This window comes from Falco naumanni, chromosome 12 (genome assembly GCF_017639655.2).
Source record: "Falco naumanni isolate bFalNau1 chromosome 12, bFalNau1.pat, whole genome shotgun sequence".
In the NCBI taxonomy this organism is placed as follows: domain Eukaryota; kingdom Metazoa; phylum Chordata; class Aves; order Falconiformes; family Falconidae; genus Falco; species Falco naumanni.
In genome coordinates, this window is record NC_054065.1 from 27,676,589 (window position 1) to 27,704,131 (window position 27,543).

General features: G+C 39.9%; 1 protein-coding gene across 3 annotated transcripts in view; it reads right to left on the reverse strand.

The window, feature by feature from the left end:
- Positions 1–26,407, reverse strand: part of TMEM63A (transmembrane protein 63A) — a 31,283-nt gene extending 4,876 nt beyond the window's left edge. For 2 of the 3 annotated variants that reach the window (XM_040611922.1, XM_040611920.1), the window contains exons 1-21: positions 26,299–26,407; positions 25,199–25,328; positions 24,179–24,378; positions 22,205–22,284; positions 20,587–20,650; positions 19,249–19,286; positions 17,926–18,068; positions 15,294–15,345; positions 14,041–14,149; positions 13,570–13,640; positions 13,041–13,121; positions 12,290–12,413; positions 11,797–11,930; positions 9,353–9,490; positions 7,339–7,492; positions 6,491–6,597; positions 4,718–4,804; positions 4,053–4,115; positions 2,920–3,082; positions 1,710–1,815; positions 227–394 (exon numbers count right to left, since the gene is read on the reverse strand). In XM_040611922.1, coding sequence (XP_040467856.1) covers positions 227–394; positions 1,710–1,815; positions 2,920–3,082; positions 4,053–4,115; positions 4,718–4,804; positions 6,491–6,597; positions 7,339–7,492; positions 9,353–9,490; positions 11,797–11,930; positions 12,290–12,413; positions 13,041–13,121; positions 13,570–13,640; positions 14,041–14,149; positions 15,294–15,345; positions 17,926–18,068; positions 19,249–19,286; positions 20,587–20,650; positions 22,205–22,284; positions 24,179–24,367 — 2,071 coding nt within the window. In that variant the 5' untranslated portion in view covers positions 24,368–24,378; positions 25,199–25,328; positions 26,299–26,407. The remainder of the gene's footprint in view (positions 1–226; positions 395–1,709; positions 1,816–2,919; positions 3,083–4,052; positions 4,116–4,717; positions 4,805–6,490; positions 6,598–7,338; positions 7,493–9,352; positions 9,491–11,796; positions 11,931–12,289; positions 12,414–13,040; positions 13,122–13,569; positions 13,641–14,040; positions 14,150–15,293; positions 15,346–17,925; positions 18,069–19,248; positions 19,287–20,586; positions 20,651–22,204; positions 22,285–24,178; positions 24,379–25,198; positions 25,329–26,298) is intronic. The other variant, XM_040611921.1, reaches the window with a different exon arrangement.
- Positions 26,408–27,543: the final 1,136 nt, after the last annotated feature.

Genomic DNA, 27,543 nt, shown 5'->3' on the forward strand with positions numbered 1-27,543 from the left:
CCATGCTGGCAGTTTCAAGTTAACGTATCAGCTGTCTCCATCAGAGTATCTTATGCAAACTTGAGTACGCTGCAAATGGTGTATAATTCACTGCCACAGGTAACTACGATGACTACCCATCTATGGAAGCAAAACTAAAAGCCCACAGAGCCTATGAAACTCATCATTTAAGTAAGTTGGCAAGAGAGCTTGGAGCAGCTTCTAGGTGGAAAAAGGCAATACTTACCTAGCCGCAGAAATGAGAAAAAATAGAGCCAGAAAAGGCAGAGAATTGGAGCTGCGAGGGCCTGATTCACAGCTGCAAAGTGCATCTTCTTCTCCAGCTTGGCAGGGAGATACGCATAGTAAAGGTTGTAACGGTCAACCATGTGCTTCAGGAGTATGTATATTAAACCTGGAAGGAAAAAATGGGAGAGCCAAGGACAGTTTGTTGAAAACTCGATAAAAAGCAGCAATTCTGCGAGATCTACACTAACCAAGTGACTGAAAATCTAGACACCAATGGTGGATACAGCCCAAATATGAAAAATATGAACAGGGTACAGCTCCATGACAGCAACCTGCTCCTAAGGTTGTTGCATCCCCAGCCCAAGACCCTTGGGGTCTTCCCATCCCTCCCCCTCTCCACACACTTCTCTGCAGCACCACCCGTGCTCCCTGAGAGAACCCCGAGCTCCCTCCTAGCACTGGCACATGAGGCCAAGCCAACAGGGAAGACCTGGTAACCACTCTACCACCGTACTGGCAAGGAAGAAAGGTCTAGCAGGGCTCAACGCCTCCCTCTCAGCCTTCAACAGATTCGTGACAATTTCAAGTCAGCTATTTCTTATCCCAAAAAGCAGCCAGTTACTGCTGTGACAGCTATGAATTGCAACAGCTCTAGTATGCAGCAGCACATTCAGATATTTACAACTACACACAAAACAAAATATAAATAAATATCAAGTACATTGTAAAAAAAAATAAATTGGACGCATTCTCCTAATAATAAGGTTGTTGATTAAAACCAGTTCAGAACAGTATCTAATTCAGCTAATTATATATGTTCTATCTAGCTCTCTAAAGTTTTGGATTGGAAAAGGAAAACACCGACTATATAAAATAATTTAGTACTACTTATGCCTGATAAACAGGTTTGCAGAGTGGAAATATCTGTAGCTGCTGAAATGATTCTTTATGTATAATTCTTACGACAGTCCAGAATCTCTGTGAACGAAAGATGCAATAAAATAAGACTTAGTTCCTGTCAGTTACTAAAGACAGACAACCGTCATGAGTTCTAGACAGATTGCTAAGTTTCTTGCACACCCATACGGCATTTAATGGCCAGTACAGGAAGATGAGAGTAGTCAAAGCTAGATACTTAGTCAACTTAAGGCAGAAATGTTAAGTTTCGTTCACAGGACAGAGATAAACCAACTGAGTAAGAGAAACATCCGAGAAAAAGGAGGTCTGTGACTCGGCGATCTGGAGACCCTCCCAGGGTCCGGTAAGACTGCAGCTCCTTCAAACCCAAACCATTTTATGATTCTACGATAATTTACCATGTTCTGCCCTGTTTTTCCACAAGAAGGGAAGGACACTTGGATCCAAGTCCTAAGGTTTATCAGCATTTGAACCGCAATAAGAATGCAGAACTGGGCCTTGCAAATCCTCCCACGTGACCCCATCTCGCTCACACCGTGCCCACAGCTCATCAGAAAACTTACCGAACGGGACAATGATGGGACACGTAATGCTATAGGCCATGATGACAGTGAACACACACAACATCCAGGCATACATTGCTCCAAATTCATATTCAAATGCTTGTTGCTAGGAACAAAAACAAAACACCCAAAACACTCATGTCATCTATCAACACGTCAGGAGTTATAAATAGATTCACTAAAGCAACAATTCACCTTCTTTATTCTCTCCCTATGAAAGATAAATTTTATTTCCCTAAGAGGCACAAGTGACATAACTAGAGATGAAGTATTATGCGTTTTAAGCATCTGTACTTACAGAAAATATACTGCTTCTTTCACAGCCTTAAAGTAATTTCTCAGGGAACCTGTTTTCATCTACAAGAAGCAACAACTTAAAACCACAGGGCAGAAAATAACTGTGCCAAACTCAAGAACCTTCACCTCACTGCAGATTCCACTGAATCTCTACTGTTCCTTGTGTCAGCTTTTTCAGTAGGGAAAGCTCAAGATAACAAAGCTTTGTTAGGGTCAGTATTTCCACCTTCTCCTCTTGGGATGAGGAAAGCAGTATAAATCATTTCAACCAGAGCAAGGCGTAATACACAACAGTTAACAGAAGTGAATGTTTAAAAGCATCTTTTAAAATGGAACCCACCCACCCATTAAGAAAAAAAAAAAAAGAAATAAGAAAAAAAAAAAAGAACAGGACAGCTGTACACAGGCTTAAGTTCCCACTGTAACACCTGACATTTCCAGCAAGATGACATCTGGAAATGAAAGTCCACCACAAAATGGAATACAGACAATAAGGATGTATTTTGCTAGGTGTCTGTTCATATTAAAAGAAGTTGTATACACCTGAGGGCCGACAGAAGAAATTAACTACAGACAGATTTCAATTTTAAAAAGCCTGAAGTTATAGTCTATAAGATAAAAATCAGAATTATCCCATAAAATCCGAATCATAAAACTCTGACTTGGAGCTACGAACAGAATACTACCTGAAGCTCAGAGCTTGGGTTTTGACTTCTGTTTCTGACTTCAATAAATACCTCCCCATTACCTGTGCTGCAAATGAAGGGAATGTGAACCTGTCACAGATGAGTGAAACAAAGGCCAAAAAAGATGAGAGGAGATGATAGTTTATGGTACAAGGGATGGGGGCTCCCGATGTTTCTGATAACGATCAGTCATTTAATTGCCTCTTGCTAAGGAGGGGTTCTAATACCTGTTTAATATTTTTCCTTTCTGCTGTGGACTTGGCCATTATCATCCGTATGGTGTAAAGGATGAGGCCAGGCAGGCGCAGCAGCTCCATCCCGTTGCCAACAAAAGCAGAGGCAATCACATAGTTCACAAAGAAGGCTCCCTGGTCAGGCAAAAAGACACACCTGCAAGGACAGACAGCAGACACTGACTATAAAGCAGACAAGCAAACACAGCATACATACAAAGGATCCCTGCTGCCTTTGGAAATCTCTTACCACAAGGATAATCACTGGACACCATGAGACTTCTGAAAATCTTGTTGGAGAAAAAAAAAAAAAAGAAAAAAAAGCAAGAGTACTACATAGCTATAAGCGCAGTAAGTGGAGTACACTGTAAGAGCCTGGCTGAGTGAGTTGCAGTTCTGATGAGGAATCAACTGCTCAGGAAAAGACACAGCAGTCTGATGGGTGGCTGATAGCAGACAAGAGCATCATTTGATGTCTGCAACAGCAACCCAAGACAAGATGAGATAAGACTGTAACAGAATAATTGTCTCTCCTAGCTCAGTAACTCCTAATTGTCTCCCTGTTATGGATTTTGAAACAGCATTTGGAAACCTAACTATGTCCTAATAATTGTGTTCTGTTCTTTCCCTCCAGCCAGTCACAAGAATTTATAATAATCAGTATCTGCAAATCTGCAATGCTCGTGTAAAAAACTTTCACGTTTCTTAGAGTCAACGGTTTTTCAGAAAGCAAACTGCTGCAGCTATTTGGTCTCACTGTAATCCTTGGGAAAATCACCCGCCCATGACACACAACAATCCTCAGTATGTTTTCTGGTCCCCTCTCACCTGCATCTCGCCCTGTCCTTTATCTTCTACAAAATTTGTAAGGTTTTGGGAAAATAATTGTCTCTTTATTGAATGCATAGATTAGCTAGCAGGAGAACAGTTTGGATTTCTTCACAGCAAAGTAACTTGCATTCTCCTTCCCTTATTCAGAAGCTCAACATCAATGCACAGCAAATCAACTGGGCATCAACTCAACATCAACCCCTAGCAAATTTTAACAAGCACTAATCAATGTTAGTCAACAGCAAGAAAAAAAATAATCCCAAGTATTCCTGTAGCAAAGAGTTGCTAATACTTACTCCAGCCTAACTGCAGAATCAGACGATTCTCTGTCAAACAGCCAACGGAAAAAAAAATCCAGGCTGAAAGAAAGATGGTTTATGTCATTCAGTCTCCAAGAGCTCAGTACTGTGTAAAATTGCTTCTCTTTTCAAGCAGTTCAGATCAGGACAGCAGATAGAGAAAATTTAATCAGATAATCTGAACACTACTTTAGCTTTATCACGGTTATTAATAGTCAGAAATAGGAAAAAAAGATACAGAATCAACCAAAACAGAAACATCCATTTATACTAAAGTATTAAAGATTCATTTTTAGCAGTTATTACATAGATAGGCCAAATACATGTTACCTGGTTAGCCAGGGAAACTGTAAGACAGTCAGGAAACTGGGTTCTCATCTATGACTGTGAGTATGGGCAACTTTTAATTAGTCATTGATCTTACAAGGTCTTAAATTTCTTTGCTAAATGAAAAGTCAGCCTTTGGAAACTTGAAGGGCTATGAGGTCCTCAGATGAAAGAAGAACACTGAAATCCAACACGGAATGACAACATAACCATACACAGCTGGTGGGAGTGGAGGTACGCCAACTATACCTCAACTAGCAACTAGAAAACAGAAGTAATTTGCCTCATATAATGGAAATACTCAAACAAAACACTGTTAAACTATTATTCTTTACCTGGTCAAACCGAGGGAGGGCAGAATCAATACCATGAAGATCAAAAATATGTAGACTTTATGCATCATTATTCTATTCTCTGCAGATCTACCAACAGAAAAAGTCACCAAGTAAGAAACTCATGCAAAAGACTTCCACACATGAAAGATCTTGCCCAGAGAATGTCAGCACCTGTCAGACTTTCAGCTTCCCCTACAATATCACATTGCTACAAGATGCTCTTAACACTAGCATCTTTGAGGTATTCACTAGTTTGGACCAAGCAGGCTCTTGGTATCTTCTTGGGCAAAGAAAACATTTATGAACATTAATCCAGACTCTGGATTAGTATCACTACAGGTCTGCACCATAAGCAAGGGGATGTGTGACAATCACAGCCGGTGATTGTATCCAATGATACTCACATCTCACAACAGCTTGTAAACAAACAGCTCTTCAAGCGTTATGCCAAGAGGGACTAGGCAGTTCGTAAAAGGGCACCACCGCCAAGAAACCAGACACTTAAACAAGGTACTTGACTGTCTTTACCAAGTGTCATCTTCGGGAACAACATGACACTACTAATCCTATACGCCTACTGCAGTAGCAGGAACATCTATCCACTGACACACTGTTGCCAGAAAAAGCGCAGCAATTGCTATAAACAATTCAGACTGTTAAAGGTGCTATCTGATAGGGCATTAAAACGACAGAGGTTTTGTTATAGGATCATGTAGCCCTTGGGCACTGTGGGACATATCAATGTAACTACACCAAGGCTTGCAACCAGATCTGCGATCGCTAGTGACTAGAAAACTACTTCAACTGATTGACAAAGGCTCAAAGTTCACATGCCTAGTGCAACCACTAAGAAAAAAAAAAACAGGTGATGAAAAGCATTTAACTGATGAATAAACAGCAGAATCTGGACACAATGTCTTACAAGGGAATAGTACAAAAAATTTTAAAAGTCAAAAAAATTTGACCTTACAATACAAAACCAAAAACCGGGTGAAGACATGATGGAAAAATGAAGCTGTGATTCAGCGTGCAGTATCATGCTTTTATCCGACTAGGTAAACTGGGGACGAAGTTACATCAAGTTATGCCATCATCGTCCTGGTTTCGGCTGGGATGGAGTTAATTTTCCCTCTTCATAGCTGGTACAATGGTGCATTTTGGATTTAGCATCAGAATGATGTCGATAGCAACAACTAAAACATCATTGTGTTAAATAGTGCTTACTCCAAATCAAGGACTCTTCAAGAGTCCCATCCCTGCCAGTGAGCAGACGCACAAGCAGCTGGGAGGGAGCAGAGCCAGGACAGCTGACCCGAACTAGCCAGAGGGATATTCCATACCATAGAGCATCGCGCTCAGTGTATAAACTGGGGGGAGTTGGCCGGGGGCTGCTGACCACTGCTCAGGGACGGGCTGGGCATCGGTCAGCGGGTGGCGAGCAACTGTACTGTGCATCACTTGTTTGTTTCCCCCTTGTATTTTATTCCTTTATCTCCCTCCTCTCTTCATTACAATTATTAATCCTACTTTTTTCCTTATTTTTTACATTATTTATATTATTAAACCATTCTTACTGCAACCCACAGGTTTTCTCTTTTTCCACTTCTCCTCCCCATCTCACCAGGGGGTGGGCAGGGAACGAGTGAGCAGCAGCATGGTACTTGGCTGCTGGCTGGGGTTAAACCATGACACAGCCCCATGAAAAATAAGCACTTTCTCCATATATTTCAGTAATTCAGTTGATAAGGCCAAATAAAGGAAAACCTTGCTTACTTTGTCCAGTGGGACTCCAGCAAAGTTGAGTAATAGACAATTGTTGGTAGCAAAGCTGAGAATGACCAGAGCAAGAGCGTTGGGAAAAACTGACTGACGATGGGATTCTAGTAGGGGGAAAAAAAGTAAGAATAAGTATTAAAAACATTTTAAATGCAGCTGCGGTAGAACAGAGGCTGCAATATTTTGCTTTTCCTAAGTTACAGCAGGTTCGACTGCAGAAATTTTATTCAGATACAGTCTTAAAATGAGTGAGTGCTCTGCACTGGTGTGCAAAACAAAAAACGAGTAGGATTGGGAATTACATTCTATGAGAGTAAGTCTCACAAGCAGTTTTTATGTAGTTTACACTAGCTTGGGCAAGTACTTAATAGTTTGCAAGAGACTTTAGCTGCAGTCAAACTAGGACCAGATATATATGCTATCCTGTTTTAGATCAAATATGCAAAATAAAATCATGGCATTTTACTTCAGAGTTTAAAATCTGAATTCCCCCTTCACACCATAAAAGTCAACATACAAGTTGGACTTAAAATTCCGCTTTTGGCAAAGGTTTTTGATTTAGAATTATGTAAATTGGGAACGCATACTTTTACTACAAATAAGACATTTATAATAATACAACATTTCAAATGAAATTACTTCAGCCTACTATCAAGGAACAGAAGAGGATTACGGTCCCAGTTCTGGATGTATGCTTTTAAATCAGCAGTTACATAAAACAATCCTGAGAATTTCAACTGAATTTAGCTTACAGATATCGTTTCATTTTCTTACTACACACTTCATCAGTTTATTAACATTTTGCTCTGATACACAGCATGATCCAAACATATGGTGATACTCACGTTAAGGTAGTGAATAGGTTTAGTGACATTGAACTTGTCCATGGTTGAGATGATTATGGAAGGAGTAGTAAGAAAAAACAGCACAATAAAAAGAAGCAAATTAATGCAAGCCCATCTAAACCACCATTTCAGTCCACGCACTGAAAGATTTTTCCTGGGGGGAGAGGAAATAAAAAAAAAAAAAAAAGGATGTAAAAACAAGCAGTGCATAAGCATTTGCTGTTAAAAAAATTACATACTATCTGTCAAGTAACAGGTGGCCTTGGTTTTTCTAAACTGAGGTTTATAGCCTTAAAGTTACATACAAAGCACTAGACAAGATCCAGTTGCTATTAGAAATAAAGAATGATAACATAAACTGCACTTGCAAAAGAACATATTTAGTCTTCCATAACACAAACACAATGTCTAATGTAGTTAAGGTTTGGGATGAAACAATTCCACTGTTTAATACGGAAGTACTAAACCAAGTTAGAACAAGAAGAGAGAGACTGAAGATGATACAGAGAATTTCTGCAAGGAGACTAACTATCAGAGGCAGAACCTACCAAGATTTGATTTGAAAAAAAATAATTAAGAAAACCCCTATACCCCTTTCTGCCATATTAAAACAGCAACCATAGGTCTTAAACAGGTAAAGTTCTTAAATGTTATCTAAAATGGTTCCCAAAAGGACTGGAATGATTAAAATACCAGCCAAAGCCAAGTCTTTAGAACAGACAAAGCAGGGATACAGAGGGTCAGTAACATCTCCAATTATGACAACTCTTAAGCGAACTAGGTAAGTAACTGGGCAAATCCCTGTGCCACCTCTTATTCAAGGGGGAGCGGAGAAAAGAAAAAAAACAAACCCCACCCCCCAAAAAAAAATAATTCAACAAAACTCCACCATCTTTCCCTCTCAAGAGTTTAGAAAAGATTTATACATGCTTCAACCCACCGAACCTCAACAATCATTCCTTGTGTCCGTAAGACAGTGCCTGAAGAAAGGAAGAGGAAATGCAGCACACATGCATGCACAAACCCTTTCATGAAAAAGGCAGATTAAACTGACCCTACCTGGAAAGCAGCTTGCAAGAGATTTTTAATTCATGTCTCAAAATAACACAGCTACAAAAGACACGGCTAAGAATCACGGTTGTTCATTTTATGGTTAAAGATTCTGTACTTTATTCCTAACTGCAGAACTAGCTGTAGACAAAAACCTCTCAATTATTAGAAATAGATGGCGTAGTCACCTTAAAATTAATTTTCTATTAAAATCATTCGGAGAAAAAGTGTACTTTAAAGAAGTTATATACAGGTGAAATACAGTAATTTGTGCATGTTTGTGTCTCGCCTGCACTTTTGCTTAAGGCAATGGTAACGTCACAACAAATTTACAGTTATATGAACAGGGGATTGTATTGGCCCAACCCTAAAGTTATTTGCAAAGCAATTGGAAAATGTTTAGGGATTTTTAGCCTATAAGCATGACAGAAGGCATCACAGCAACAGTTTAACTCAAAAAGCATTTATCTATTTTCTGACACTCTCCCGTAAGCGGTAAGTAAAGTCTAGAAAATTTATTGGGTCAATAAAGAGATGTCAGAAGACAGACAATACTTCACAGAGTAAATCAGGTTATACTCGCCATGTAGCAACTCAAAAACATTAATACATACTTGAATTCTCAGCGTTGACACCAAGTTGCTTTCCTCAGATCTTAACAGTAGGCATGCATTAACCTCAAAAAATGAAAACACTGAGGCACAAAGTCTTTCTTTTTTTTTTTTTTTTCTTAGTTAGTTAACAGGAGCTGCAGGTACCAGAACTTCGGGGTGGCAAAACTCTAGTCAGCCTCTGAGAGGCCATTCCCAAGGTCAATGGAGAACAAAAGTAATGGAAATAAAGATGCAGATCAGCCACATCCAAATGCTACATAAAATCTTAGTTTAGGGTTAAAGAAAAATCACTCAGCTCCCTTCTAAACCTACATTATCATAAATAAATGGATGCAAGACAGGAATCTTACCAACAAATGTTCTCAGGATAGGGAGCATATGTAACCTCCCAGTTTGATATGCACAGCTCCCTGCTGTAGGATGATGGCTGGGGTTCTCCTTTACACTTAATACTCTGACATTTGCAAGCATTGAAGTCCTTAAGGATACTGTAAGGAAATAAAAAAAGGAGGAGGATTTTTCAAATTTTTACACTTGAAAGGGTGCATATGTAATGAGAAAGACCAGGAATAGTGATAAAGCTTTTTTTGCTTTTAATAACCAGAGATCAAGATAGTACTTAAGACAAAAATGTAACATTACATTATGCATGTAGTGACCACCATATAAACAGTTAGTACCACAGGTCTTTGAGATCTGACAAAGTTGGAAACAAAAAGCAGTCTTGGTTTGAACTGTTCAGTGCTTCTACCAACATGAACAGCAATTACTCATATTAATATATAAAAATAAAATAAATCAACACCTGAGAGCATTGGAACAAATTAAAGACAGCCTGTTCCCCAAACACCTCTACGTAATTACAGCTGTTTTCATATCAGACTAAAGGATTAGTCTGCACACTCGTTTCATTACACAAGTATCAAAACTAGACAGTTTTGCCTTGAGTATGAATTCTCAAAGTTTTTCACTATGCTGGTATTCTCACAATTCCAAATATTACCCTTTTTCACCCACTCCTAAAACAATCACAATACTTAATTTTATCTTCTAATATGAGCTGATTGACAATCACCACATTTAAACGTGTCCAGAATAAATGCTTTCACAAACTTCTCAAAACACAGCAACAGAAGTGCTAGGCATATATTCGGAGACAGTACAACCGTGTGTGCACCATTGTGTAAAAGAAGTTCCACTCCAGATAAGCTCTGTTACGCTAGCACGGAAACAATACGTATTATATTTGAATGGGTAGACTCTAAAATTCCTGAACACACTTGTTTCTCTGTTGTGCTCTTAACATAAAGAAAACACAGAACCACACACACAAACATCAAACAAACAAAAATAACCCCCAGATCTTTACCTTACCAGAATTCAAGTAGCGATGTCAAATTGCCAGCATCTTGCAGCAGTAAGTATTTAAGAAAGTTAATTACACTTTGACAACTTATCTTTAAAAATACATAGAGAGCAAGCTTTAGGGCTACCAGCCGTACTGCCCAGCACAATCATTAACAAGCGTCTACAACCACCCAACTACATGAACCTCGGTCTGGCTTCCTGTTTCTCCCATGCTATTTCAGAACGTTGTGGAGCAGAACGCCTTAGTAGGCTAAGGGCACCAAATAACTTCCCAATTTGATGGTAGCTTCACATGTAATCTAATTAATTTTCCAGGGAACGAAATCCATCACATCAATTCCAAGCTAAACAAACTAAAGTCTTTTCAGTTCTTGATAATACAACTCGGAACTGCCTGTAGTGCAACTCAGAACACATGCGCAAGGAGAGACTATCCCATCAAAATTGTATACAACAAATCAGCAGCTAGAGAATGAACTTCATTCTTATGAAAATGCTTACTACTTCTTTCAGTTTCACATCTTAAAATGTTATTTCATGCTCTAGATTCTCTAAATATGGCGTGTAACATCACAAAATGATGGGGGCAGATTTCAACACATCATCACTACTCAGTTAAAGAGCAGACAGAATTCCTTGCAAGAATTTGAGATGTTGGAGAAAGTTTTTTTCTATATCCTGGGCTTCCTTGAAAAAAAACCCTGAAAGACTGGCTCTCTAACATGACTTCAAGGCCAAAGGAACGCAGACAATTTAAATCAGAGAGGCTATGAAGAAAAGAAAGAAAAAACCCACATGATCTCTTATTTTTGTCATACAAATAGCATTCTGCTTCCCTTTAACCACTTTGTGTTTGTTAAAGATGTTTACAAAGTACCAACAGAAAATGAGAGGCTATATGCATTTTCTCTCCAGACGACCGAGTAAAAAGCACTAAACAACTGATATTACACCTACGTATATATCTACAATAACAGGTAAAAGATACACATAACATGCATCTATCACCTATGGCCAGGTCAGTCACTGCCTCTACTTTGTTGAGATGACTAACTAGCAGTGTAATTTGCACCCATCTGGACCATTTGCATAGTAGGAAATGGAGAAATCAGTAAGGCAAAAGCCAGTTAGTCCAGCCTACTATTAACGTACACTGATGTACTGCATCCCACACAGAAGAGAAAGGCTCCTTATCCCAGTAAATGTCCACAGCCATTTACTTCCCGTGACATTTTCTTCACCTGAAGTATAGAGGCTAAATGCACACTTCCAGGAGAACTTACCGGAAAGCAAAGCAGACCAAATCCACAGGACGGTGAAGAAAAAGAAGAAAGGAAGAAGAACCAACATAAGCAAACAAGCAACACAAACAGGAGATCAGTTGTGCTATTATAAGAGAACAAACAAGACAGCAGACAAAACTTACTAGGTTGCCATGGATTTCTCTTGAAATGTTACAAAAGCCATTCCCAGTGGGTTATTATGAACAGCTTGTTCCTCTTTTGCATATTCTTCCATCAGTTCATTTTTAACTTTGGTATAATAATCTACAGCATCCTCCTGTTGGGAAATTGATGACTGTTACATCCAAGTACCAGAAGACTAAAACCTTCATTAAAATACAGCTTGCGCAAACCAGAGTCCCTCTTCCTCATACTACTTCCACAAATTACAAATCACATCACAACGTGAAGACAAACAAGCAGGAAGTTTTTCTTGTGCTTCAATTTTTGCACTAAGATTACATTTCAAATGTTTTGGGGAATTCCTTCTGTACAGTGCAAGAACAAGAAGGATGAGCTATCTGTGATAAATGAACAAAGAATTTTCTGAAACTCAACAAGATGTCACACAAAAACTATTCTCTACTCTTCTAACCATCTACCTAGCCATAACTAAAAGCAAACACAATTTCTTACCCTTTCACATCCTCTCATCTCACAACAGCAGAACTGACCACACGGCTTAGGGTTGATCTGGACCCGCTTGCCATACTTTTGATGCAGGTGTTCATAGTAGGTCAGGCTTTTTTCTGCCTGTTTTCTGGACAGAAAAATACATCCATAACATTTCGCAAGAAAACAGTACCAACATCAAGCTTAGTAAGAATATAATCCCCAAGATAAAAAGTTATGTCAAGGACCAATAGCAATTTAATCGGTCACCAAAGATACTCACACACACCTTACTTCGGCTACTTAGCATAATTTATTTTCAAGTCTGTAGTAGCTTTACACAGCCTACGCTTCTAGTGAGATTCCAGGAAAAAAACAAACCAACAATGCTATTCTTGTATAGACCAGAAGGCAACACTTTTCTGTCCTGTGACCAGCACGTCTGGCCAAAGAAGCAGGGTCACAGAGCTATTAATTCAATAGTTGGGTTTTCCACTTTGCACTGCCTGACAATAACCAAATACATACATACATAATCAGTGAGTCAAAGCTTATTTTACGCAGCACACAACACATCACACCTACAAGACATAGGCTGAACCCCACAACTCACTCCAAACACTGCTGAATCTAACTGAAGTCCAGACCAGGACTTTAAGAGCAGAATTCATTTCTAGTATGGGCAAGCTTAGTACTATTGGTATATGCTGATTAAAGACTGGCAAAGCATTCATAAAAACTACGGTAAACTCCTGTAGATTACAAAAACATGTACCTTTTTTTGAATAGGTGAATAAGCTTGGCTACATCATAACACAGCTGGACCTCCAGCACAGTGCAAGTTGGGTAGGCAGCACTGAAAAGGAAGCAGTACACGAGAACATGAGAACAAACTGCAGAAAATACAACAAAGAAACTGTTTCAAAGAGTATCACTGATGTCCAACTGACATCTCAATCACCCATGTCATTTCTGAATGAGGTATGGTAGAGCGTTGCTGAAAGTTCCTTTAACACCAGATGCACAGCATTACTCCCAAGTAAAGGCCATGTGGGAATACGAATGCAAGGTGTGGATACACAGCCACCTTCTTAGTTTCTAATTTTAAGACCAGCTAACTGTCTTTATTGAAATACAGTGTTTTCTCAATTCTGTCTAAGGAGTAAGATATGCTTTTAGAAGACAGATCCTATAATGAATTTTAAACAGTGCAAAATTCGAAAAGCATGTCTGCTTGGGCAGGTAAAACTACTAGGACAATTTAAAATCTGTTCCTAAGAATACTACTCAAGTACAGAACTTACGTAAAATGGCCCTGTATCGTCTCTTCTTTTGCATTTTTTGGAAGACCAGTTATAAACAATGTGCATTTAACCTGCAAGAGAAAAATGCAACCCCTTTGAAAAGCCACATCACAAAAGAGAAAATAAAAATATGAGGAAGGCAGCGACATAGCACAAGTAGCTGCATCGAAGAGGGGGAAAAAAAAAAGTAGGAAATTTTGATTTTGATGGGAGCTGTATCTATTCAAGACAGTACCATGTTCACCTTTTACATTGGTAGTAGGTTACACCAAAATGTCAGAAATCCCTCCCCAGTCCCCTTTTCTCCATCCACTTTTACAATTCACTCAGTGGAGCTTTACTTTCAGTGAACTCCTTCACACTTACATCACATGCTAGCAAGCAGAAGTCACCTTAGTGATTTGCTTTTTTTTACATTATCCACTTGCAAACATGCTGTATGTTTTTTCTCACCCCAGTGCAGAAACTTACTATGTTTTCTTCTCTGTATGTGACATACTTCATGTGATGTCTCATGAAGACAACGGTCAGAATCAGGTAAACAACAGCAAAAACCGTGTGCAGCCAAAGAAGATTGTTACTGTCAGACAAAATGTTATGAATATGAGAATCAGGAAGAATTAATTGTCCAACTAATACAAATAGCCATCAAAATGCTAATCAGATCAGAGCCTCTCATTAAACACAAAACAAGAAAAAAAGTAGTTGCTGGTAGTCAGTCACACCTATGCAGATGCCATGGATAGCCATTAAGGTTACATGCTTATCATAAAATTAATGGGTAACAGACCTACAAAGAAAACAGATATTCTATGACATGGACATTTTTTGGCAGCATTTGGTGTGCACCTTCTCATTCAGGCCAACAGCACACACCATGCTATTTGCTAAAATGTTTTTATCGGCCTTATTATTTACTGTGTTGAGTGCATAACTGAACCCTCCTTGAACACAGTCCCCACTCAAAATTGAAAACAGCCTAATACAGGGAGCAAGTTCTACTACTCTGATAGCTCCTTCCTCAAAGCTTACAGAAGTTTTGTTCTGCGAACAGTTCCCCAGTTTTGCAGAGCACTAATAATTTCTATTAACCTAAACCACAGTAACCTATCTTACAGATAAAACAGCAACCAAGCAAAAAAAAACCCACTAGTTACTAGGATTCAAAATGTGGTTAAAAAAAACAAATTTGGTTTGGCAGAATAGGCAGAAATTCTGTGGGACACAGTATCACAGACTGATGTGGACTGGTCAACTAATACAACAGAAAAGTTGCACAACTTTGTATTTCAGCTATTCTACAAACTCTTTTAATAGAAGCAATTTTAATCATCATCTCAGATGGGAGAGTATGCAGACACATAAATCTAATGTAAGGGAATTTAAATAATCTGAGCTATGCATTCTAGTAAAGCTGTCAGCTTTATTTTCCTTCTGAAGTAGAGTTTCTTTTAATGTGGAATTTTCTGAAAATAATATCACTAGATGTGCAGTCATTAGCCAAGAAAAATACATGGGTTAAGAAGTGCTGAGAGTAGAAGCCAAGTCTCTAGATTTCTTATCAGCACTGTAACTACATAGCCTGAAGCAGACTGTATCCCAATTTCAGTTGATGAAGCATGAATAAGTAATTCCTACCCCATGAGCAAGTACCAATTCATGTGTTTAGAGACTATGGCAGGAAACAGACATAAACATAAACACACTCTGCAAGATTTACTTACCCAGTTTGTAAGTTTACTATAGTTGTTCTTCCAAAACTATAGGGATCTTTATCTGAGAAGAACAAAACCAAGTAGCACAATTAACTGGTGTAACATTCACATGCAAACTATCAGACAGCTTTTATTCTGGGGTTTTTTTGGAAAAAAAAAACAAACCCAACCAGCTGATATACTTCTTTTATTGCTGAGCATATTCATTGTTAAAAAGATTCAGAACCATAATCAATGCTATTTTACACTGTATTGCATTTTAAAGTTGGAAAAAAAGCTCCAGGATTATACCACCTTCAACCCACGAAGAGAAATAGTAGATTATATTTTAAAAATCTGAATACTAGGTCTTTGTAGCAGTTCCCTTTCTCCCCCCATCTCCATTCATATCCATTAACAACACTGTTTAGGGATCTGAACATACTTCCTTCACATTTTTATTTTGTCTTCACTGATTTCTTACCTCAGTTTCTTAAAACTGCATTAATTCAGCGTTGGCAAAACAGTACCGATAACCTTACTAAGGTATAAAATGTATGAGTTTATATGACATTGTTTCTCTAGACTATCAAGTATTTTTAAAAAATGGTAATGCAAGTCAGCAAAAATTGAGTACATGTTTACAAAGGAAAAAGCTAAGTATCTGGAAAGCCAAACAATCTTCTAACACAGACTGTTAAACCACATTGCAAGTTAAGTCATTACAACAGGAAAGAACTGGAAATGTACAAAATCAACATACAGTGAAAGGGAAGGAAGAGGGGGAGAGACACTAAAACTTCGTATTTTTCACCTGCATTTCCTAGCCTCCCAAAATGCAAGAAAACAGAAGCTGTATTCTCCTGCTTTAGGCAGCCAGCCATACTCTGCCATTTCAATTAGTATCCAAGATACTAAAACTTTTATCAAATTGCAGTTAGAGAATGACAGTGCACACAAATTGATGCGCATTGCAAAATCTGATATAAATAGTAGGTAGTAACTAAAACAGGTAGTAACTAATCCAGAAGAGGAATATACATTCTACAAATTCTTTGAAGGCACCAGCATCTCTCTACTTTATGAAGGAGATCCTAGGGTGCTAATTGTGTTTGATTTGATTCTGTAAAACTAGGGATGCTGGCTGAGAACGTAAGAGATGGGACTTGAGGAAGGAGAAGCATCTGTGAAGTGATAGAGGGTCCTTTGAAAGAACAAAAAAAGAAAAGAAACGTAAAAAAGAAAAAAAGAACAGCAATGATCTTTAAGAAAGCTGGTATTAATATAAACAGGGAATTGCTAAGGAAGAGTCCATAAAAGCAAAGTCAGAGATGGCAGTTCCACAAAGAAACAATATTAAAGGCAGTACAATGTACCCCGTCACAGTCTAGGGCTAAAGCCACAAGGCTTTTTAAAACACAGGTAGGAGTAAACTGAAAACAAAAACTAGGCCACGTTATTAGAGACAACAGAAGAGAATAAATTATAGGGACAGAGATCAGCAAGATCAGTACACAAAATAACATGCAATTGTCGTGGTATAAGAACAAACAAAACAAAACACAAGCAAGCACTCTGTCTGAGAGCTCCTGGGAAAACCAAATGAATTCTTGCTTTCTTTGCATCACTATTCACTGAGGTGATCAACAGGATCTTGAACTAGATCACGAACATGATCTTGACAAGACCAATACAAAGCCAGGCATAAAATGGGCTTATAAGGGCTCATTATCAAAAATGGAAGAACGTTTAAACAGGGTTTAGCAGAGCTCTGTCCACCAGCATTCTTATTAGCAACCTGAGTGGCAGACTAGGACACACTCGCTGTATTTGTTGAGTGTGAGTTAATAAAGGAAAGAGGTAGGTGTCATACTGGCAGACATAATCAGGACTAGACTGCAAGAAACATTAAGTAATTCTTTGTCTAGTCAGCACTGACACAGTCTCAGCAGGAAGATTTGTCCAGTTTTGAGCCACAAACCAAGGCAGAAAGAAACAACAGGAGACAGTCCAGCTAGATTAAAAGAAGTGCAAAGGATGGGTGATGATTTTATGATCAGCAAAATGGAAAACATTTCTTATAATGATGGAGTTAACTGGTGCAGTTTATCAAAATGAGGAAAAAGGACAGATTAACTGATAATCCTTCAAGCAGCTAAAATGATGTTGCAAAGAGGAAAAGAATAATTCTCCACAGTGACAGGTCAAAGAATGATGGCCTTAAATTGCAGCAAAAGAGATTCAAACTGGACACTAGAAAAAGATTCCTCAGCTGTGAAGACAGGTCCTATTGACAACCACCACCAATAAATATCATAAAAAGTGCCTAGATAAACACCAGGTAAGAGGGCATAGGTAAAGTTAATCCTGCCTTGAGCTTTCTAGGTCCAGTCATCTTTGTCTGCATGTGGTCTGCCATCATGTTTCCAACAACAGTTTTTGCGAGACATTTAAGGAACCCTCTACTCTCACAAATTTCACATGAAGTGACACACGTCAGACTAGGGGGTAAGCATGACACAGACGGGATGACACATGACACAACAAACAAAACAAACAAAAAACCCCAACCTTACAGAAGCTTACCAAAACAAAAATCCTGAAAACTTTTACAGTGACATAAACCACAAAATTCTTCTCAGAATACAAAAAAAATTCTTACCAAGTAGATCACCTGATAGGTTGACAGGTAATATGACACACACAGACAAAATGCTGACAGCAATCAACAAACAGATGATGTGACGCTGGAAGGCAAGGTAATGGATGGCATCTTCACCACACCTCTCATGAATCTCGTCATCACTGCATCATAGACAGAAAAACACACAGTCAGTGTTCTTAGTCTCTTTGGGGTTTTGGCAGTGGTTTTTGAACATACACTAATTTCTTAGTCTACCCACTGACATCTCCATCAATCACTATCAGTTTTTAATGGGGTTGTGTCCTTCCTTGTGTAAATTTAGGTTCCAAAAGTATCTTTTTCTTATGCAGTATCACCACACAAATTCCCTCATGTGAATGTAAGATAGAAACAAGTAATTTGAAAAGCAAATATAAATTCAGGCTATTTTTCATCAGCCTAAAAGAGAAGAAAGTAATTTGCTGTGACCTCCTGCTTTATGATAGTCACAAGGTCTTAAGTCTAGCTCTCAAACTTCAAGATCACACTGTGACAGTGTTTGCTCATCTCCATAAAGGCTCTCCATGAGGAAAATTACAACAGAATCACCTTACTCTCGTGACACCTAATTAACAAAAGATAATAATAGGCTTCGGAAAGAACTCTCATCATCTATTCATTGTTCAGCAGGACAGATCATTAAAATAGAAGGGAAAAGGAAGGAACTGAACTAGCAAAAATGGAAAAAGGCTCAATCCCCACACCTTTTTTTTGTTTCAATGGACCTAAGCTAGAAACTGATTTTTAAAAATCATTACTAAGCCCCAAGAGATACAAAGAACAAACATCACATGTCTAATGCTTAGTTTCTGGGAAACAGTGGAATGGGCTTTTCCTAGCTAGTCAATTCCAGCCCCAACGAAACTACCAGTTCTCCACAGAAACCCTTGCAGGGAAACTGCATTTCCTGCCCCAGGCCCCTCCTGGCTTCAAACAGGGGCACACCCACACAGGGCTCTTTGAAGAGTAAGAGCCTAGAGCCTAGTTACTAGCTCAGCATCCACGTAAATGCCATAGATTCACTTAGGGTCACACGCTGTCTGAAGATCAGTAAGTCCCCGGACTGCCAGTAGAAGGACAACTGTATCCTGCAATATTCCCGTAAACTGACCTTGTTTTCATATTCTTTTTCCACCCCACCAGAGGCACCTGTATCACTGTTTGTCTTACAGTGTCTACTCAAGGCGAGGGGAAGAATGCAATATTCCTTTTTTAATAAAAAAAAAAAAAAAAAGAAAGAAAAAAAAAAAAAGAAAAGAACAGAGCAAACCACAGCTCACTATTTCTGTTTCATATACTTACTGCATCCGAAAAGCAGCTGTCATCCAGGAACAAAACCCCTATAAATAAAGAAGGAAGTTTTTAGGAACTAACACACACAAAAAAAAAAAAGTCTTTAAACTGTACAACGAGAAGTGTTTCTATTAAGCTAACCTCTTAGCTAAAAAGCTGAGAAGTCTGTTGCTCTGAAATCACTATTTAGAGACATGCAGAAAGCTTGGAATTCTTAAATTTAAACAAGTGTGCCCAAATCCCAGTGAACAGAAGTCAATATTGAGGTTTCCCAGGAATTATTTTTTTTTCATTGTATTGCTTTAGAGCAGAAAAGGTGATTATTTTTTCCAAAACCATTTCCGGAGCCTCTCCAATTTCAAGGATAAGCTCCATGAAAAGTCTTAATACAAGCTAATCAGTTAAACGTTAATTAGAAACAACACTGTGATTACATTAACAGAAAGGCTTCTTATATAGGTTTACAAATCCTCCTATGAAACTGTACAGCAGAGATCACATCTCACTGAATGTTCCAGGAGAGTTCAAAAACCCTTCTCTCTCAAAAGGCCTCTTCTTTCAAGTGAATAGTATCCAACAAACGACACATTCAACAGCTTCAATAGTAAAGTTGCTTTAGGGTTTTAAAAGAGATGAAGAAAACACCACAAATGGCAGGGGAATCCTGATCAAACAGCAGTATGCTTTTGATGCTCACACAATTATTTAGTTGCAAGGCTAGATATTAAGTTGATGCATATACAAAAAAGTAAGCTGCCGCCACTGGACAACTCTTGCACCAACAGTTCATTCTGATGCTGCAACACAAAATTCAAAGACTCCAGACAGACCCATGAAGGGAACCAGCTAAAAGTTTGGCCAAAAATTATCTTCCACTCCAAAGCAGTTTTAATATTAAGAGTACACAGCACTATTAGTAGCCTCACATTTGCATCCAGTTTTCTCAATTTTGCAAGGAAAACAATCTCCTATAAAGGCCAACTAGGTGTTACTTGCAATGTGAATGTAATGTAATTTTTTTGAACTGTTATTTAAGTACAAACTATTTACTAGTCCCCCTCCCGCCGCTTCAAAACTCTAACATATAATCCCTCTCCTACTTAAAAAAGTTACTTAAAAATGATGACAAGGTATTAGTTTATGATATGGCAAATCGTTTGTCAGGGAACAGAGAGGGATTAAGTATGGTTCTCTAAAAACATAGTAAAAAATGCATCACTAGTTTTTGCATATAGATGGTTTTCCAGGTTAATTAGGTTCATTAGGCTAGGTGGAATGGCAAATTACAACAGATTCCATTAAGTAGTTCGCATCTGAAAAAACATACCAAAACTCCAGGATACTTACGCTATCATATTCAAGATCTTCAGGTACTGATGAAGATGTTGACAATCGGTTGTATCTTGATTCACTAAAATACATTAATGATGTTTTTAAGTATCTTTAATAACAGATTATGGAATTCCACAGAATTATTTCAACTTTAACAATTCTAAAGTAACCAAGGGAAGTAGTAAAAACCAACATTTTCACTTAAGAAAGCTGTGGCTTTCACCTTGTAGCATATGCTTAATTATAGAAACTTGTGCTATGCCTCATGCTGAAAAGGGAGGACATGTGTGCTCTTGATGTGAGAGCAGATACCTAAACTAGAAAAAAATGCAATGTTTTATTGGGATATTAAAACCACAGTAACATAAGAGAATGCGACACAGATTTGAAAGCCTAGTGAGGATCAGATTTGCAAGCTAGCTTCCTGTTCAGATATTCCTCTTTACAAGACATCACCTCTCCACCTTCCTTCCTTCATCTTAAAGCCATTACACAGAATTTCTCCTCACAATCAAATCCCTTACCTGTAGAGCCACCTCCTCACACAAACAGTTCTATAGCAAGGCCAGAAACATTTACACACCCTGTAACCCTCAAAAATAGCAGAGTACCTGTTTTTAGTTTGTTGCTAAAAAGAAATACTGCAATGGTGATGTGCCTGTAATTACAGTATATTCAAGGTGTACCTATGATAATTTTCACATAGCTGGCTCTGGTCACACTCCAGCAGGGACAATAACATAGGCTCCCAGGTGTCTGACTGCTCAAGGACCTGTTTGTCCCATGCAAGTTTCTCCAGCCTACATGTGAGCCTGTAGAAGAGCATCTTCATTCTCACTGCCTGAGCTAGCTGGATTAAAGCAGACTCAGTTATTGCCCATCTCTCCCCGCCCCCCCCCATCTATACTTCACACCTGTACATGGATTGCACCTAAAACCACATTTTTAGTTCTTTCATGTTGCTGAGCTGTGAATTTACCACAACTTAGTTACACCACTAATATCAGGAAGAGGCTCACTGTTAAAGTTTACCCACTTCATAAATAGATAACTTTTAAACATCCCAAGACATCATCCTGTAGAACTAACATTTAAAAAAACAAACAAACAAGCAAGCAAGCTCATTTGCAGAATTACTAAAAATCAGTGAAGAATTTTAGAAATCTGCAACAATATTTTTTTTGTTATTATTTTTTTTAAACCCTTCAGAAATTTTATCGCACAGGCTACACAGGGAGCTCGGTGAAGTTACTGGGCTTGAGCCAAGATAAACAAAATAGTTAATATCCTTCTATCACAGTAACACACTGCAAACATCAACCTGGAGTTATGTGACATGTTAGCAGACAAGCAGCATGTTTTCTTACCTCCACTTCCTTAACCCATAACTGCAGAATGAAATTAATGACAATGCCAAACATACAACTTCATTACTGAAACCACAAAAAGTAACTCTGTGAGTGGGATGTATTTCACACAAAGCAGCATGAGGATATTTTTAACAAATGCGTGCACGTAATTACAAAATATCTAGCCGTTACAAATGCACTTAATTTAAGCCATATTTACTGTACTTACTTCCACACTCCCCAAATGGTTTCAACAAATCAGTCTGATTGCATATCTTTTTTACCTTTCAGCTTCTGACACCAGAGCAACACGGCCATAGTCCCAGAATCTCTTTCTTATAACGGAAAACAGTAATATTAAAATCTAGAAAGTAAAAATAAAGAATTTTGAATATTTACTTTTTCACTTCATAATTATTTCTAGGTGTGTAGGAATTGTCAAAAAATGCTGTCCTAACTCCTAAACCAACTGCCATATGCAAACCATCCCAATTTGTGGCAATGCTACAAAACCCATCTTCTGGGACCAAGGTTACCAGAACATCTGCCTTCCTTTTCTAATGTATAAAGGCAGAGAACTGCATGCTAAAGTACTTCTGGACTGCAAGCGTATAAAAGCTTGTGAAAGGAAAAGTAGCAAGCAGTACCTGAGAGGAAGTCAAAACTTTCATAAATACACCTTTACTCTTATTCAGTACTTAATGACTAGAACTATGATGGAAGACTTGCAATTTTGTTTTAATTCTGTTTTTGAACAGTGATGTAAACAGGCTGTAGGGGGCTTGACTATTCTCTCAAGTATGAAAATTATTTTTATTGTCAGTAGTAAAGGTAATATATTATTACAAATCATAAACTACTAAGACATACTTGATCTCTGCAATGTATTTTTTACCTGCCTCCTGTATTTTCACTTTTTGAAAGAGTATAAGAACACAAGAAAAAAAAACCCTCCTATGTGTTTCATAAATGCACTTTTTAATTCTTTTTTTTTTTTTTAAAAAGAAACAAGTTGCTCTGTACACAGCAATGAAGCAGAAGTAACAAAGCCTGTTTTCTATGCATATGTAGCATACGCCCTCACTTTCTAGTCCCTCCTACATCCCGTACCAGTTTGGCTAGAAAGCAGTGCTAGTGATGTAACTTGTTTGGATCTATGCAAATACCAACTGGCCAGCCAGGACACATGTCAAGATTATCTACGTGTCGAGATTACACAGCTAATATCCGCATTTCACAATTAATATAACTTTCTTATAAGAGCCTTCCTCGCAACAGGGAATATTAATTTAGATATTCCTCCTTCATCGGGCCATTAAAACTTCCTGCAAGCAGGAAAGTTCTCTAAACTCAGACAACTTTGGTTGAAAGTGACTAACACATTCTATGGTTATTAGGAGTAACTGCCAGACAAAAATGGGAAGGCAATGCAATATATAAACCTCACTTCCTTAGGAAACCAGCCTAGAAATAGTACTCACAAACCCATCAACTGACAGTTGCAAAAGAACTAGAACTCAGGAACTATATCATCACTTTAGTCTCATTTTATTACCTCAAACCTCACTTATTAGGCCAATTTGCAGGTCTCTGGCTCTTTTTTTTTTTTTTTTTTTTTTTTGGGGGGGGGGGGGGGGGTGGATGGGAGCTGGGTGGCTTAAGACCACCTAGACCAAACTTACAGAAATAACCATAAGTATTATTGGAGTCTCGGGCATGTTCTGGAGGCTCCTGACCAGCAACTAATCAGATCCCTTTATTTTATCAGGACTGAGCTGATCAGCACATTATTTCCTCCCCAGCTTCATGAAACCTAATTTTAAAAGAGTTTGTGAAATGACAGATTGTCCACATTGTAGTTCCTTTTGAAAAAGTCTAGTAATAGTGCTCGCTTCCTCAAAAGGTACCCAGTACCTAAACCCAGAGTAAGGAAAAAAATGTTCTTGCAGTTAAGACAAAGCATAGAAATTTGAGCTATGACTACAAAGCTCACCATGACCCCACATACAGACCCTATGACACCGCACTCACTCTTGATCTACACATCCAACATACAGCGACACTGTCGTCCCACACAAATCTGAACCTTTATCAACACTTGAAAAGTGCTTTGATGTTCCCAGGATGGCCTCAGTACATTTCTCATTCTGAAGATTATCAGAAACAAATCCCTACCTGATCAATAAGAGAATTCTGAACAATCTAACTTCCAAGAAGGTCAGAGTATTTTCAGTACAAGAAATAGAAACTGGGCTTACAAAAAAGAAGGTTACATCAAGCAGTAGGACAGTTGGGATTCCACCAAAAGTTACTCCTTGGAGCACTGTGCTGCCCCGGGCAGTGCTGTAGCAGTACGTCTCATTCAACGTTGAGTTGAAAGGTATGCTTCTATTCCAGAAGTAGACTAGATGAGAATGTCCAAAACCCAGAAAAAAGAAAGGGTTCATTTTGTCTTTCCCTTAAAAAAACACAAGAAAAAAAAGTAAAATAAAGTTAAACAACCATGTGAAAAGCCTGCCTAGTATTTGTGAGATGTACTAATACTACTACAAATATAAAGAGTGCAGGAAGATTCAACCACGAAACTACTTCAGAAGTCATATTTGACAATCTATTCTCCTTCACCGGTAAAATATTTCACAATAACTGCCAGGCTCAGTTACTAGCAGTGCCCAAGCAAAAATTCCAGACATCTAACCAACCATGTCCTCTACAGACATCTGTGGAAGACTACAGAAGACCCACACAACACAAACTTCTCTGTCTTCTCATCTGTAACATCCAACTACTTACACCAGCCTCAATTCCAGTTCTAGGAGTAACACAGGGCACTAGATAGTCCAACGATAGCAGTTTGAAGATTTTGCTCCTAGTTGAGCTTGTATGAACATACTGGCTTGTGAACTTTGTATTCAAATGTCAAGATCTTGAGATTATTAACAAATTTGCCACTAATTCAACAGAAAGGAACTACTACACAAATACACATGCTGCTCTCTGCTCTTGAAATATTGCGTGACTGCCCCTTTTTTAATAGAATTCAGCTGAAAGAACAGCACAGCAATTACAGCATATTACGAACAAGAAAGAAAAAGGAGTATTTCTAATATTCTAAGAGAACAGCCATCTACCAACAAGCAATGGCTCACTTATGTTGGGGCTTTTCACTTCAAACGTTTTTCTTGACTTATGAACTTGATGATTTCCAAGTACTTTGGCCAAAAGCACGCTTCATGCAGAAAACACATCTGACAGATAAATTCATAAAGAAAGCATACCCCAAAAACCTCTATCCTTTGAAAGCAAGTATTGTAGGTCCTCATCACACAGGTTCAGGGAGACTACTTTTGGGCTATCACCCCTCTGTAAGAGGAACACACATGTCTGACGGCAGCCCTATTCTGGATGCTGAAAAAAAAGAAACCAAACGCAAAGCAAGAATGTGAATAACTACAAGTTCTCCCTGTAAACAGGAGGCAAACAGCACGGAGAATACTCCTTGCAAAACAGCATTTACTAAACGTTGGAGAGTGTGACAAGGTGGGGAAGAAATTTTGCCTCAACTGACATGTTTCGTCACAAGGAAGGAAAAAAAACCAAAAAACCACCACAACCACCCACACAAAATTTGTGATGTGAATCTATCCTGGCTTTCCAAGGATTGAGATTTAGTGCTGACAGAAAAGTGGTTCTGAACACCCTTTGGAAAACTTCATCACAACTGCAAGGACTGCACGAAAAGTTTTAGGTAACACGCTGGATCTTATCAGACACAGCTTCCAGCTCTTTAAAGCGATTATTTTTAAAGAAGTCAGCCGTCAGGAAGATAAAGGCAAGACCTCCCACGGGTGGAGCTGCTGCAGGGAGCACACGAGCGTGCAAGGAGCGGCACTTCCCGACCTTTCCAGGCGAGGCGAGCCCCGGTGCGGGCTGCGGAGAGAAGCCCTCTGCCCTGCTCTGCCCGGGATCCCGGCGGTGGCCCCGAGCTGGGGCTGGCGCGGCCGGTTTCCCACCGGCACCCGCCGTAGCTCGGGCAGGGAGCCGGCCCGTTCGCTCCGAGCGAGGAGGCTGGGCAGAGCGGGGTAGCCCCCGGCCCTGCGCCGCCCCTCCACGGGGAGGGGACACCCCGGCAGGAGGGGACACTCCCCCAGGAGGGGACACCCCCCGGGCTGCCCCGGCCGCCCGCTCCCAGCCCCGAGCCCGCGGAGGGCCGGGGTCCCGCTGCGGCCGCCGGCGGGGAACGGGGAGGCGGCCCGGTTTCCTCAGGAGGGCGGCGGGAGGCCCCAGCCGGCAGCACAGCCCGCGGCCGCCCCTCAGGGCCGCCTCACGCAGCCCCGTCCCGTCCCCGCACAGCGCCGCCGCTCCCGCCCTCCCTTACCTGCACCGGGGCGGCCGCGGCCTCTCCCCTCCCCACCGCCCCGTCACCACACGGGGCGCGGCGCCGCTCCCCCGCCCGGCCCCGAAGTTTCGGGCCGCAGCAACAGGTCCCGGGAGGGGCGCATGCGCGCGCGGCCCGCCTTCTTCCCGCCCTGCCGCGCCCGCCGCCGGCGGCCGCTGTCCCGCGGGCAGCGCTGCCCGTCGCCTTCTCCAGACCCTGAGGCGCTTCCCTCAGGGCAGGGACCCCCCGTAAGGCAACCGAGAGAAGCTGCAGCCACTTGCCTGCGCGGCCGCCCCCCCCCTCCCGCCGCCGGCCTGGCTGTGCGGGTGCCTGGTTCGACCCAGCGGGGCTGGTTTTATCCCCACAGGGCCGGGTCAGCAGCGGCTTCTGAGCCCAGGCCTGCGTATGCAGAACTACCTTCAAAGCACCTCACAGAACCATAGAACGGGTTGAGTTGGGAGAGACCTTAAGGACCATCTAGTCCCAACCCCCTGCCATGCCAGGGTCACCTTCCGCCAGAGCAGGTTGCTCCAAGCCCCGTCCAGCCTGGCCTCAAACACCTCCAGGGATGGTTCCCTCCATGCAATACCATTGAAACTGTATCCGTAATGGTTTACAAGTTATTTTAGAAGTTCATAGTTTATCTATGAAAATGTTATGCTGGATCCGGAAAGAAGATCTCTGGTGAAGCATGAAGGATTTCCGAACTACTTGGTGGTTTCTCAAGTTTAATGTTGTTGTAGGCTTACAGTGCTCTGGCTTGGAGGAAACCCCTTTGTGCCTCTATGACTCACATTATCCATTAACATTAAAAAAAAACAGATTCAAACTGAGCTTTTTATAGCAAAAAAAAAACAAAAAAAAAAACACATGAGATTTCAAGAAAGATTTCACAATGCCCAATCTGGTAAAATAGGCAACTACAAGTGGAGCAGGCCATAATTAAGGCAGGTAACTGAAATAAGTAATAGTAATATGAACATTCCATGAAATATTCAAAGCCCCTCGTCTACATGCACCTATAAAGAAAGAAAGAGCATCCAAATGTTGTAAATTGGAAAAAGCCCAAGACCTAGGGAGTTTAACTTCGTGTGTCTATGACAGAGCTGGGATGAAACGATTCCCACCCATCCACAGAGATGTCCTACCCTTTGCAGGTTAATTGCTTCCAGCCAACAGGCCAGAAACATGGCAGGGTGAGGCCCTGCCATCCACCTCTCCTCTATCCTTTAGTGTTCCCTCAAC